This window comes from Tympanuchus pallidicinctus, unplaced genomic scaffold (genome assembly GCF_026119805.1).
Source record: "Tympanuchus pallidicinctus isolate F22 unplaced genomic scaffold, pur_lepc_1.0 scaffold11, whole genome shotgun sequence".
Lineage (NCBI taxonomy): Eukaryota > Metazoa > Chordata > Aves > Galliformes > Phasianidae > Tympanuchus > Tympanuchus pallidicinctus.
Genome location: NW_026294627.1, coordinates 10,863,416 through 10,877,748, shown reverse-complemented (window position 1 = coordinate 10,877,748; position 14,333 = coordinate 10,863,416). Strand labels below are relative to the sequence as shown.

General features: G+C 36.8%; 1 protein-coding gene across 1 annotated transcript in view; it reads right to left on the bottom strand.

The window, feature by feature from the left end:
- ARHGAP42 (Rho GTPase activating protein 42) overlaps positions 1-14,333 on the bottom strand; it is a 153,346-nt gene that overhangs the window by 33,887 nt on the left and 105,126 nt on the right. The window contains exons 7-10 of the mRNA XM_052670912.1: positions 10,239-10,343; positions 7,278-7,407; positions 2,993-3,093; positions 1,691-1,800 (exon numbers count right to left, since the gene is read on the bottom strand). Of these exons, the coding sequence (XP_052526872.1) occupies positions 1,691-1,800; positions 2,993-3,093; positions 7,278-7,407; positions 10,239-10,343 (446 nt within the window). The remainder of the gene's footprint in view (positions 1-1,690; positions 1,801-2,992; positions 3,094-7,277; positions 7,408-10,238; positions 10,344-14,333) is intronic.

The window sequence follows — 14,333 nt, the reverse complement described above, 5'->3', positions numbered from 1 at the left end:
GTGTTAATTAGCAAGGATCACGCTGTGTCTTCCCCATCAGTGGTTCACATGGTTTCTTTCAGTTAACATGGCTCTTTTTTGAAATGTGAACATCAGTCTGCATGTTTTTCCAATGGTTTTGAATTGTAATGTTTCACACAGTGCTTCATACAATAGCACAAAGAGAATTAGCGCTGTCTGGAGCCTGGAGACAAAATTTACCCACAAAATCTTATGCTAGAATTTTAAAGATTTGTTGTAGCTGCATATTTGCAAAAAAGAGCTCTTTCCCAGAAAAAAAAAAGAAAAAGAAAAGAAAAGAAAAAGAAAAAGAAAAAGAAAAAGAAAAAAAGTTGTAATCTTATGCTGCTAAGGAAATTTTGCAGATGTCAATTATTTTTAAAGTTCACTGTACTTTGCAGCTGATTTCCAAGCAACTATGCATCTTGAATTCAAGTTCTGCTTATAAATATTTTAATGCAATCATTACTGCAGTCTTTTTGTAATATCAGTATTTTAATACTGTTTCCATATTTATGTGTTTTTACTCACATTTTGTGTCGTCAACATTAATAAAAACCACAGTATTTCTATTTTCACAGACAAAAAAAAAATACACCAAGCTTTACCAACATGATGCTGTCCTTGCCTATGAACTCCCACCAAATATTTCTAGGTATTTTGTTGGCTGGGCTTTATCTCCTCTGCTGACACATAAGAATTCACTACCTCCCTGCTGAATATCAAACAAACTGCAGGAGCCAACTTTCTATCAACTTATGAAAGGTATATGCTCATAACAGTGATTAAGAAATGTTGCATTCTACTTATCTTTCAATATTTTGTCTTGCTTTCTGGAAGGCCTTTAACTAACAGGCCATTCACATTTCAAATTAATCAAAATGTACAGGAGGAATAAAACTATATATAAAGAGTGCCTACAGTGATTTCTGTATAGCACTTAAAGAACTGCAGATAGGTTGTTCTAACAGAGTAGGGGATACATAAGAGACAGTACCCATTTACAAACACTTTACAATGACAGTACCACAGTGCATATGCAACTCTACTTAAAAAGAAGAAAGTACTAACTTCAAATTTAAGCTATCATTTCAAGCTTCCAAGATACAAATTTGTCTGAATGAACACACATAACATTTCTGCTTCTAAACTTTCAACTTACTCAAAAGACTACTTTTATAAAAATATATTTAAAAGTACAAAATGTAACCTCATAATTAACATGCTAAACAACAGCCTTGTATGGAAATTTAAAATACTGTAATAATCACAAAATATTTCTTAGACAAAGTCTAGAAATGCATTGTGTTCCATCACAGTTAAAGGGAAAGCTTCATTCAGTACTTCTCACTTCATTCCTAACCTTGAAAGAATGAACACTTTTACAAAGAAAAAACTTGTGCCACAAGTTTTGTAAGAAGCCACATTCTGTCTGCATGCAAACATAACGTACTTAAGACAATACATATGTAACTTATTAATTTTGTTAGAAAAACAGGTTTGAACAAGTAAGTACCAGGTAAGCACCAGGTCTTGAAAGCTAGGTTAGGCTTGCCTCGATGTGAGCATACACAGACGTGTGTCCCTACTACAAGTGCAACTGTTATATATTATTTGCAAGTTGCTTTTTTTTTTTTTTTTAATTTCTTCATTACTCTTAATATGTTAACATAATGAAAACAATTCAAACCTCTCAAACACTTCGATATCAAAACAGAAGCGTTTGTCAATTGAGTCTGTCTTTCTCCTGATACAAGATTTCAGCTTGAATATTTCTGGTGAGCTTGTGACAAGGCCATTCTACAAAACAAAACAAAAGAAAATTAGTACAGGCAATAGACTGGTATAGGCTACACATCTAAAATTCAACTGTGTAAACAGTACCAAAAGCATTCTCTAAGAGAAGAGCTTAAAAATATTTACGAACTTTTCCAACAATTTCTTTGCATACAAATTAAGACTACATTTAGCTCATAGTATAAAGCTGAAAGGAATGGCTGATACATCAGATGGGTGTAAAAAGGACCTCAAAAAGTTGGAGAAATGGGCTAAAAGGAATTTTATAAGGTTCACCATGGGTAAATGCCAAGTCCTGCAGAGGGGAAGGAATAAGCTCAGGCACCAGGAAAGCAACCTGGCCTGTATCTTCAGACTCTGGTGGCAACAAGCTGGCCATAAACCAATGTCCTTTTGAAGCACAGAAGGCTAATAGCCTTGAGCTGCATCAGGCAGAGTGCTGCCAGCAGACTGAGGGAGATGATTCTACTTTCCTCTCTGCTCAGTCCTGGTGAGAGTCATCTGGAGTGCTCCGTCCAGTGCTGAGTTGTTCAGTACAAGAGACATGAGCACAGTGAAATGAGTTTGGAGCACCTGTCAAATAAGGGCAGGCTGGAGACACCTATGACTGTTCAAATACAAAGTCCTCCAGTACTTACAAATAGCTGTGGGAAGAACTAAAGAAGATGGAGACAGATTCTTCTCAGCAGTGCCATGTGTAAGCATAAGGTAATGGCCCCAAAATGAAATACATGAAATTCCATTTAGATGCAAGGAAAACATTTTCACAGTGGGACTGCTTGAACACTGAAACAGGTTGCCTGCAGAGGTTTGTAGGGGTCTCAGTTAATGAAGATGTTTAAAACCTGACTGGAGGGCGTCCTGAGCAATTTGTTCTGGTTCTGGACATGCACTGAGCATGGAGATTGAACTAAACAACCTTCAGAATGTTGTCCATTCTATGACTGTGATTGCTTTCCTATGCATTTGGAACCATCATATTAGAGGAGTTATTTAATATGGATTTCATGTGTTATATAATGAATATTTTTATTTAAATACATTATGTATCTATCTAAAATGCACACCGTTTCATGTTTGAAAGCAGTTTAATACTCTTTTCACCATTTTTTTTTTATTTTAACATCTGCTGAATGCTTAATGTAAAGTATGGAATATAGAGGTCATGCACGTGCTGGAGGTTGTGCAAACTCACCACTTTTCCACCAGATTTAGTTTCGGCTATACTCATTGTAAATGTTTTTGTTCCTTTATCGTAAGTGCAGTAATGTTTTATCCATGTAAATCCAAGTGGTCCTGGATTAAAACAAAGTACAAGAAAAAGTTATTTTGACATTTAATCGCTATTTCAGACAGAGTTAGGTAGAGTAGAGAGATAAAACATAAAAGTCCACATACAGCATACAAAATAAAAAACTTCTCATTTTTTAATTTGAACATGTTCAGGTCTTATTTCCATGCATTTCAACTTGATGTTCCAGCTGACTGATTTTCTTTAGCAACTAGATGGATAGAGCATTCTATTACCATAGAGAAATAGGAAATGCAGATCTTGAGGATTATTCTGCTTAGGAAATTCAACTGTACAGTACTGAACTCCTTCTTTGAAGAAGACCTTACATCTAGTACTAGACTCATACATTTAGACAGAACCATGAAATTTCTCTTTACTTTCAGAGTGCTCATCAAAGGTAACAAATAGGTAACATCACAGCAACTTTATTCCTCTGTTATCTTTTGGACACAGAGTAAAATGGCAATGACTCAGACATAGATTTTATCTTATGCAATTGAACACTAGCAGATTATTTCATTATAGGAATAGACAAGAAGAAAAAGAACAGTGGACTCTAACACAACAGTGGTTCAGAGATGAGGGATAAAATGCTGAATGGCAGAGGTGGCACCTTCAGCAAGAAACACTGGCCTTTTATCCCTTGGAATGATTTTCTGACAGGGAAGAGGTGAGTATTACAGCAGCACTGAGTCTGAAAAGAAGGCTGATCCATAAGACAATTGGTCATGCTCATTGAAAAGAACTACAAAGCCATTCTTTTGAAAATGAAAATAATAAATGGTCAAAACTATTCACAAACTGTCAGTTATACATAATAACAGCATCATACCAGAATGTTCTTCAGAATACACTAAACTTTGAAATCCATACATTAAATCTAGAATGATCCCCAAGTAAGTGGATGTATCCTTTATCCAGGAGATGTCACTCTACATTTCTCCTTAATCCAACTGCAAAATACAGGATTTCTGATGTAGAAGATATTTTCAACCCTGGCGTACGTAGTGCTTTGCTCTGGCTATGAATCTTCAGTGAACATAAACAGAAAACACTCTCGAACCTAAGCTCAGTGGTATTTTAAACAGTGGCTGCTAACCTAGATTAGATACAGCCTTGCATAATGCCTGCATGACAATTCTTTGCTGTGAGGACACATTTCAAGAATTCTCTCCACATCCTGGTATAGCCAGAGCTCCCCATGTTTTTCTAAAAAAATACCGACAAAACAACTTCACTGCTTAATGCACCACTGAGAACAAGACGAGCTCCCCAAATGTTACACACAAATGTAGCAGGGTGCTGCCCTGCAGAAGACAGGAAAATTCAAGCTTTTGCAGTGTGACTGCTGCTCCTTTGGTCCAGCACATAATGGCTGTATGTGCACTGGTATGAAACAGTACTGGGAGCACTGGTGGTCAGTAGGCAACCGAAAGTCAGAAGATAACTTGGACATGACTTTCTGATTTTGGGGGATGGGAAATATAGCAAAGAGAACTGGATATTTTCTGCAAGTTTTTGCAATAGCAGAGTACAGTCCCATTTGTTTTACAAGCAGTGACACAGCTTATGGGTACTCAGAGGTGAAACAAACTGTGTGTGAAGTGACACAAAGAAGTAATTCCTTATGGAAAATATTATACTTCAGAAACCAGCATTCAAACATAGCCTCCCTCCACAAAGTAATTACAAATGAATGCATAAAAAGAAATTAAGAAGCTAGATAGATGAAATAAAGCATTTTAACTGTGTAATGTAAATCAGAATAGCACATCAATCCACTTATGAATTTCCAAGCCCTTTAAACAGGAGTAACACTTGCGAAAAATATATTAATTTTCTGAAGTACAGACCATCTGGACCCTTTAATTCTTTTTAAAATGAAGAAGTTCTGAGTTTAAAAAAAAAAAAAAAAAAGAAGTATTTTACAGGTTTTGTGCATTTTTTTTTAAATAAATCAAACTGGAAGGTGTTAAAAACAAGCCTAGTAATTTTGCCATAGATGCAATGGCTTTGGCTTCTAAATGCAGCCTTCCAGAAAAGTGCTGGACATATGAAAGTTTCCATTAGCCATACAAATCAAATGCCTGGCAATACAGAAATATAGCAGTAGAATTTTACAGGGGCTATCATAAAAACTCAGAGAAAATCCTCCCTAACTCTTTGTAGGGAAGAAACACAGTGGTACTTGTTAATCCAACCTCAGAATTCTGTCAGCTGTTCTGTTCCTTTTTTCACATAGCAAAATAAAATGTACAAATCTAATTCAAATTAGATAGCACCAGATAGCACCATTAATTCTTTCAGAAGGATGAGTCATCTTGAAGAAGTTTTAGATGAGTTTAGAAGTCATCTGCTGTTTGTTGGCCAACACCTACATTTAATTTCAGTTCTTTTACTCATAACCGTACAGCTAAATAAAAGAGTTTAAAGGCCTTTCTTCTCTTTTCTTTTTTTTTTCTTCAAAATACCTATTTTCCACTACAAACACTAGTAATAATAATACAGGATTTACTTTTCCTTTCAGGAATAGCAAACATTTAAGTCATTTATTCTTAATTTGTCTCTTGCCTATGGGATGCTGGTTGTAGGAAAATAAACCTGCATGACAAGATAATACACAAATAGTACGTTCCTCATTGACACACAGATTACAGATCCTTTTACCCTTACTCCAGAATACACTAATGAGCAAACATCTTTTCAGTAAGAGGATGTCAAGTTGGCCTCTCACTATTTAATGAAGCACAGCATGTGCCCAATGCTTCACTCCCATTCTCCCTCCCCCATTAGGGCTCAGTGCAATTTCCAGTTAATACAGGTTTCTTTTATCATTATTACACAATTAAAACACAGAGGGTCTTCTTCAAGCTTTCAATACTACTGAGGATAAAAGTGGCTGAGGTTAACTATTATAAGCACTAAGGTTTCTTTATTTTAGCTCACAAAATGAAATAAAAATTGATTTCATGATGTCATCTAGAAAATCAATCAACTATAACTCAGTGTAGTCACTTGACTTACTGTCCAAAGGAGAAACAGTGAAGGAGAAGGAGATATTCTCAAAATTGATGTTGAGTGGGGCCAAGTCTAACATGGGAATCCTGCATCACGATGCCTTCTATTTATTTTTAGATTGAAAAATCGGGTATAAAGTTGTATTTAATCATTTTTGAATGAACACTAAATTTGCATGGCGCACATATGCCATCTCAAAACACTGCTATATACCTTTCTAGCATCAGGTGGATTCCATAACAAAGAATAAATAAATCTGGCTAACCCACACAATTTTACTAAGTGTTTTCAATGATCCTTGCCAAATGCAGCTAATTTGGATTAATCTATATTGTTCAAAGTGTAAAACAGTGACAGCAGATACTTCTGATCACATATAGCTTTAATTCTCTTTTGACTTTTCCTGGCTCTGTTCTTATTCATCACATGATGTATCACTAGGCTCTCCCAAATATTCTCAGATATAGATGACAGTTCTATTCCATCATTCTTTTTGGAATTTGTTTCATTCTTATGTCTCATTGCATGAATAATAATTAGGTACAAATTGGCAACTATTTTAAAATTGTGGCAGACTATAAATAGATAACTTTTCTTCCTCTTTTTTCACCTTCCACCTTTTTATTCCATTATGTGCATGTTCATTAAGGTGGCTGAGTCAGAAGAGCCCACAGCTAAAAAAAGTGGAGGCTGTTCCTGCTGGAAGAAATGTGGAGCTTGTTCAAGCAGAAAAAGGTCAAGACACAGGAGTGTTTGGCATAGACCTTAGTGCTTGTAGCTTCTGCAGAAAGGAGAAAGGCAGACATCCGGAGCACAGTGGAAACAGACTGACGAGTTTGCTACTGAGGGGAGACACAAGGAACCACCATAGGGGACCTACCCAAGCAGCATCCTACTCACAAGATGCAGGGAGCCAGAAACAAGGAGCTTACGTGTGTTTTCACTCATTGTTCTCTCTGGCCCTACCTACTTTGAGTGCATTTTGAAGAGTCAAACATTTATATTTCTTTAGAAATTTTTTTGCTTTAGAGAAGCAATATTAAGAAAAGTCTTTGGACATTCAAAAATAGAGCTTTTGTTTTATCCTGCTAGCTAAACCGTTTTCTCATCCTTCTAATTTTTGATGTGTCTTTCAAATCCAATGAAAAAGTACATCTCTTTTACTCACTTTTTTCCTGCACATACAGATAGCCTTCCATTGTCCATTGACTTGGTGGTCTGTAATCTTGGTTGGCTGACTTCATCCTTTGCATGAGTCTCTCCACTTCCTGCCTCGTGCTCTCAAAGTTATTCCGGGTCTAAGATCCCCAAACAAACAAACAAGCAAACAAACAAATCAACACACATTACCTCATGTAAGTGTAAAAATGATAACTAAATGAAGAACTCATAATGCCAAGGAGCAGGACTGCATCAAAAAAAGACCAACAGAGGCATCTGCAGTAGACATAAAAGGGAAATGAATACCAGAATTATAGTTTCTTGCTCCAGAAGCCTGGGAATAACACAGTAAAGGAGAACTAAATTTAAGCACACAGATCTGCAGGTCACTAACCACAGAAACAATGCCACCTCACATTTTCAGGTATGCTTACACAGTATTTTGCAGACATACATTCTTCTTCTGTGTGTACTCCAGAATACGCAGACAGGATCTGGGCTAAACGGCTAAACTAGAAGGTACTGATACTATAACCTCAAACTTGAACTAATAAACCCCACTGAACCACTAAAACTAGTGCAGAATACAATGGTTTGGATTTATGCCAGGGCAAAGTCTCCAGACACCTGTGGTCTCTCCACACGTGGAAGCAATATGGTTCAGAGTAGTGTGTCCATACCCACAGTAACACTATGGATGCTGACACTCAAAGTAGTCAGAGCATGGTTACAATTGCTTTTTGACTGGACTCCACAAACACCACAATTGAGATTTAATTATGTTAGGCAACAACCAGGTCACAAGTAGCAGAAGTGTTCCAAAATCATGGGAACAAATGCTGTGTCTGCCCTAAAAGTCATGGTGTATACAAGCAAGCTGCTGGCCAAAAGAATAATTAAGTACAAAGGTGGGTAATTCATATTTGCCAATGCCTGTATGCATGTACCTGTGTATTTTTTCTAAATTCAGTGGGATCAGGCTTTCCCTCCACACAGCTAACACAGTGTAGGAAAAATGAGAATTATTATGAAGTGCCAGAGGTTTGACAGATTGCTACCAACATACCAGATGTTGAACACTTTGTTCCTATAGGCAATAAAATAAAGATTATTGTAATGTTTTCGCAAGGCCACTTTGAAAAATTATATTATGGAATCTAATCTCAGCTAGACAGAAAAATATTGTCTGGAATTTATACTCTGGTAAATACTTTCCCATTTAGCTGGCATTCATGGATTTTCATTACAGTGTAATAAGGCATGTTAAATCTTTCACCTGAAGACAGACATAATTTAATTAATTATTAAACAGAAGGGAAGCAAAAATTCATCTTTGAACCCTGCCAATGATATTTTTGGGGTCAAGAACCAAACTTCAGATCAAATGTAACAGAGGTCACTTTGAGCCCTTCAAGAGGTTTTAGGTCAGATGCTGTGCAACTGAACGGAGAGGTCTTTCTATACTAAGAGTGTATCCCTGTTTGTTTATTAAGGTTTTAATATTTTTTTTAAGCAACCAGGCCTTTGTATGAAGTTATAGAAAACCAAGCCCAGTTAACATCTGAAGTAAGCCGTTGGTCTGCTGACACAGTAGAAGTGACACCGGGCTGTGTTAGGACACAGGGACCATATAAGAGATGAGGGTCTGTCACTTCTCTGCTACTCCTACAGCATTTACTGCTGATACTTTAACCTGTAGGAAACTTTTAAGAACAGAAGCAAAACATCAGATCAACAACTCTGCAAGACTGTGAGACCTTAAAGCCCAGTGCAATAGAGAGGAGAACCTCTAACAACTACAACAGGCAGCCTGAACACAATTGTCCCTGAGGATTATCCTCAGCTCGTCTTTCCCTGTACTTCATCTCATTCTCAGTTTGGGTGTTGCTCTGGGTGACAGGTCAACAGATAGCTCAGCTGAATAAAAGCAGACGAGGACTTAGGTCTACAGCCAGACTCCAAACTTCTCTGTAGCACTACATATATATGTTTGTCTGACACATAAATATAATTAAAAATATTTTATGTTGATCCTTCTGCACAACACTGCATCCATCATTACCTCTGCAGTCTATCTATATAGTCAAGCTGTGCTTAAGTACTGTTTAATAAAGAATGTATTTACCTATTTCTTAATTAAAATAGAGATTTAGAAAATCCTTTAATAATTCTGTTTTACTGATCCATGCATAGAGCAAACTAACAGACACAGACTTACAAAGCTACTTTTGGTCTGTGCTCTGGATTCACGTGCCTTGCTGGTACTTCAGTCAGCCTCTGTACTGAACCCATTTCTCATCCTTCCATTGAAAATGTGCTATGCAACAACAGTGACCCCTTGTGCCTTCATCTAAAAAAGTCTCAACAAAAAACCACAATTAACAAATGCAAAACTTGACAGAACAGTCTGGGAGGGTCTACAGAGAGAGAACACTTGCATTTTGATCGCAGAGGAAAAGTCTGATCGAACAGGAGCTTTTGTCTGATTTTCCCAAGAAGCAATTCAAAGGAAATCTATATCTGCATGTGAACAATGGACAGAAAAGAGAAGGAGCTACAGAGGAAACACAGCCTTAGAAAAAGTCCCTCCCCAGCCTTCCTGTAGGCCTCCTTCAGGTACTGGCAATTTGTGATCTTAAAAAAATAAACTGCAGCATTCCGTACCTGCTGGAGCAATTTGATCCACTTATTTCAGAAGATGGGCCCCACTCTCAAGAAAACACATGTTTAAGCGTATCTGAACTACTGTGCCCTAAATCCTTGATTTGCAAATCACAAGTTAACTACACGAATATTACATTTTCCAAAGGTCTTTCTGGCAGCTTTAAAAATAATTTATATGTATTTAGACCTTAATTTGATTTCAGCTCACTACTACCTTCTAGGATGTAGAGCTTCCATAACGTACTACAAGGCTATTTTAGTATCTCCAAATTAGTTTACAAAGCAAAATACACGTTATTCTTACATTCTGCAAATTGAATTGAAGCTGCTGCTTGTATGGTGCAAACTCCTGAGCCAGTTCATATCCTTCATGGTAAAATGTAAATAATCCTTGAAGAAAGGCCAAAAGCTGGAAAGGAAAAGTGAAAAGCATTACTGATTTTAACATGCACTCTTAATACCTTAAATAACATGAAGATTACGGAATGCATACTAACTTGTAAATAAGAAATAGGCATTGACTACAATAGTGAAAAATTGGTCTTAGCTGCTACACACTTCATCAGCTAAGTATTAGAAAGCAAAAAGTAAGAACAGCTGATTTTCCATTTGTTTTCATCAGGAAAACACAGCAAGACTTCAGCAAAAACATCCTGCCTCTTAACTCCTGGAACACTCTGAGCTTTCATTACTTGCAATGGTATTGCTTTGCCGAGCAAGAAATCTATGGTCAGACCTTAAAAAAAAAGAGGTGTTAAAAGGCTTTTGCCTCATAAAACTGTCATTTTTATAATAATTTAATTCACAGTCCCAGTCATTTTGTCCAATATTTCAGCTGATGGTGTGCACTTTCCAACCTCATACTATCAATGCTTTTTTATCTTAGAATTTTCTTTTTCACTTTCTTCATAGTAATTACGTGGGCCATGACCTATTTTACAAAATGAGACTTCTGAAAATAAGTTTTGGTCAGCTTAATACAACACAAGAACTTCAGACTATTTCTTCCAGCTCAGACCAAGATGTGAGTTCTATCTGCTATGTCTGTGCTGACTCCAACAGACCAGCTGAAGCCTATATGATCCACATGAATATTCTTTTTTGAAGTTTGTTCTAAAATAATGTTTAAGTTATAAAAAAATACAACTGTATTTTCCAAAGACTTATCGCATTAGTTAATACATTTCTACCATCTATTAAGTTTTAACTTAAAACTTAAAACATAATTAAAATGTTTAAATGTAAATTAAAATCTTTAAACGTTTCAGTAAATTGTCCTAGCTATTACTATTACAAACTTTTAAATTATGGAGTATATAAAATTTGTATATAAAATTCAGCTTACATATTCCTAAGTAAAGGAAACAACAAAAATGAGCTATGAAGGTGGATATACAATAACAAAAGCTTATACAAATGTGACAGCTTTATCTGAGTGAATTACAGCCACCAAAACTCTCTTTAACCCAGCTGTCCATGTTGCCTCCTAAACCAGTAAAAAATACCACAGTTATCCAAAAGCTTATTATTTGTTCCTTTAGAATATCTGCCAGGATGGGATGAAAAATCTAATATAAATATTTCTCTCTCTCCATGGATAATTGAAGTAGCCTAGATTCAGGCAACAAAAAATTCCATAATTTATATTTATAGCACTTACATTTGTGTTACTGGTATCATAGATGACTATAAGTGAAAGAGAGTCAAAAAATACAGATTTTACCATGTTTATATTTTATTTATAGTTTACAATCAATCTCATTTGTAGAAGTGTAACTAATTTGTTACGTTAAGAAATGGATGAAGTTGGAAGGCACCTCTGGGTCCGTGTGGCTCAACTGCTGCTCCAGCAGGGACACCCGGAGCAGGGTGGTCAGGGCCATGTCCAGGCAGCTTTGGGAGATCTCCAAGGAGGAGACTCCACAGTCTTTCTGGGCAACTTGTGCCAGTGTCCCATCACCAACACAGCACAGAGTCCTTTCTGGTGTTCAGAAGGAACCTCTTGTACCAGTTTGTGCCCACTGTCTCTTGGTCTGGTACTGGGCACCAGATTCAGTTTTGTATGGGCTTTACTTTTCCAAACTTGATCTCTAGTTGCTCAGGCAATGTCTCTGTATTCCTCTGAGGCTACCAGTCCCTGCTTCCACCCTCTGGAAACTACCACAGTTTGACAGATGAGAGGTGAAGGACATAGCTCTCTAGGCAGAGGAAGAAACGTGATGATTTCATCATGCATCCCTCTCATCCTTGTGCCCTGGTATCACTGAGCCCTTCAATGAACACTTCTGACTCAGAAAGTGAGTTCTGCCACATTAGTAAGTTAAATCAGCTTCAGCTTTATAGAGCATCGGTGCTGCCAGAAATAAAAATGTGAACACGTGGCTGGGACTTCTCCCTTGTTTTTTACTGGTTTTGCAGGATCAAATGAAGTCATGACATCAGGCAGAAATCTCATGGCTATCCATGGGTAAGCATTAAGCAGTCACAAAGCTGTGAGCTCAGCCTAAGGAGCTGAGAAGATCCTTGAGTATAAAAACCAAGGGTTCTCTACAATGGATGTGAATTTCTGAACCACATCCCACTACCAAACAAGGAAGACAATCTAACAAAGTATTTCACAGCTTATGTAAATTATCTTAGCTTGTAATTTCCACCTGCCCATTTAAAATCATTATCTCAGACTAAGACTTGGATCTTAAAGCTTCCTATTGGTTATTTAATGGCTTCCAAAGAAGATCCAAATGAGTATTTATCCTAAAAAGCTCCAATTATGTAAACAGTATAAATTCCCATAATTTTAAGGTTTAAAACATAATTCCAACTCTTAAAAAAATTTTCCTTTTCTTATGAATAAAATCTAAAAGAAATAAGCAAATTATAACTAAAGCCCTGCCTACAGTCCAGATCCAGTTACTCATCTCCATCCCCAAATAGAGTTCCTACAACCGCTAACTACTCCTGTGCATGCTCTACCTTGTTTAAATAAAGAGGATTAACTTACTTGTAAGCAGGAGTCTACTGATCAACCCTGCCTTTTTGGCTTAAGAAGAATTGCAGGAATACTGTAACCACCCAGCAAAACTGTAGCCAGAGCAGAACATTAAAGCACAACAAAATTTCACTAGAAGATGCAGTAGTAGAAAGACGCAGTATGTCAGGTTACGTATGAATTGTAAAGATCAATTCAAAGGGTATTCCTGAAGAATACAGCTATAAACTATTTAAATTTCAGCTTCAATACTGAAAGAAAACCAGCTTCCATTATACAAACAGCTTCAACGAGTGCACGAAGAAATACTGGGGAAAAAAGATTTAACACTAGATGGCAGCAAGGCTGAATTTATTGGAAAGAAAAAAAAGCAAATTGAAAATGGGGAAAAAAAAAAAAAGAAAATATGAATACATTTTAAGTCTTGTTCAGGTATTCTGGCAGTTGTGTCTTGCAGAGCACCTGGACTTGAGAATCTCCTGCTCAAATATCTTTGATTGCACAGAAAAAAAAAAAAAGACGGCATAATAAAAGTAAAAACGTGCTTGTCATATGCAAGTCCTATTCCAGTTTGTTCTAGTTCTGTTGATAATAACTGATACTGAGAATGGCACTTGTTTCTACAGATGTATGTGGACAGGGGGAACAAAAAGCACCCAGCAGGCCTGTGCTTTGAGGCATTATCCTAACCACTTCCATCAGACCAGGCATCAGAATAACACTTCACAGAGGAGATCTAAAAGCCAAGCACTTCTGCCCCAGGCTTATGGTCACAGTGGGGTTTTCTTGCTGCTGATGTTACAAGAGACACCGCTGTTAAGTCCACACTTATAATTTTAAAGGTATTTATTTTAAATGATGGAAAAAATAATCTCTTTCCATTTTTTCCACCGATGTATTTCAAGGCAGTCTTCACATGTTAAGAGGTGACTTGTCACACCAACCATCACACAGAACGTTCACATCATCAGTTTGAAAGGTAACACATACCTTACAGTTACCTTGTTCTGAGTAGCTAATCAGTCACGCAAACAAAAAGTGAGGCCTGAGCTCAGTTACACAATGCTACTCACTATTCAAAGGCTTCCAGGATTTCAACGCAGAACCTGAAACAAAATCCAGCTACTTCTTGAGACTTTATTTATTTTTATGTAGAGCCGCTGACCTCAAGACTGCCTGGTCATTTCATTCTCACAGGAAGGAGACTGTGCTTAGGTTTTGGATAGGAGAACAATTTAACCTCTGGCCTGCAGCACATCAGCCAGAAGTCCCTGTCTCCTGAGTTTCATTTTATTTATAAATAGATAGCTTTATTAGGTGCTTCTCTATCAGATTAAAATGAATGCAGTTAATAACGTAAGAAAAATCTAAGAAAGGGGAAATTAAGTTTAACATGCAGTCACTTCAGAC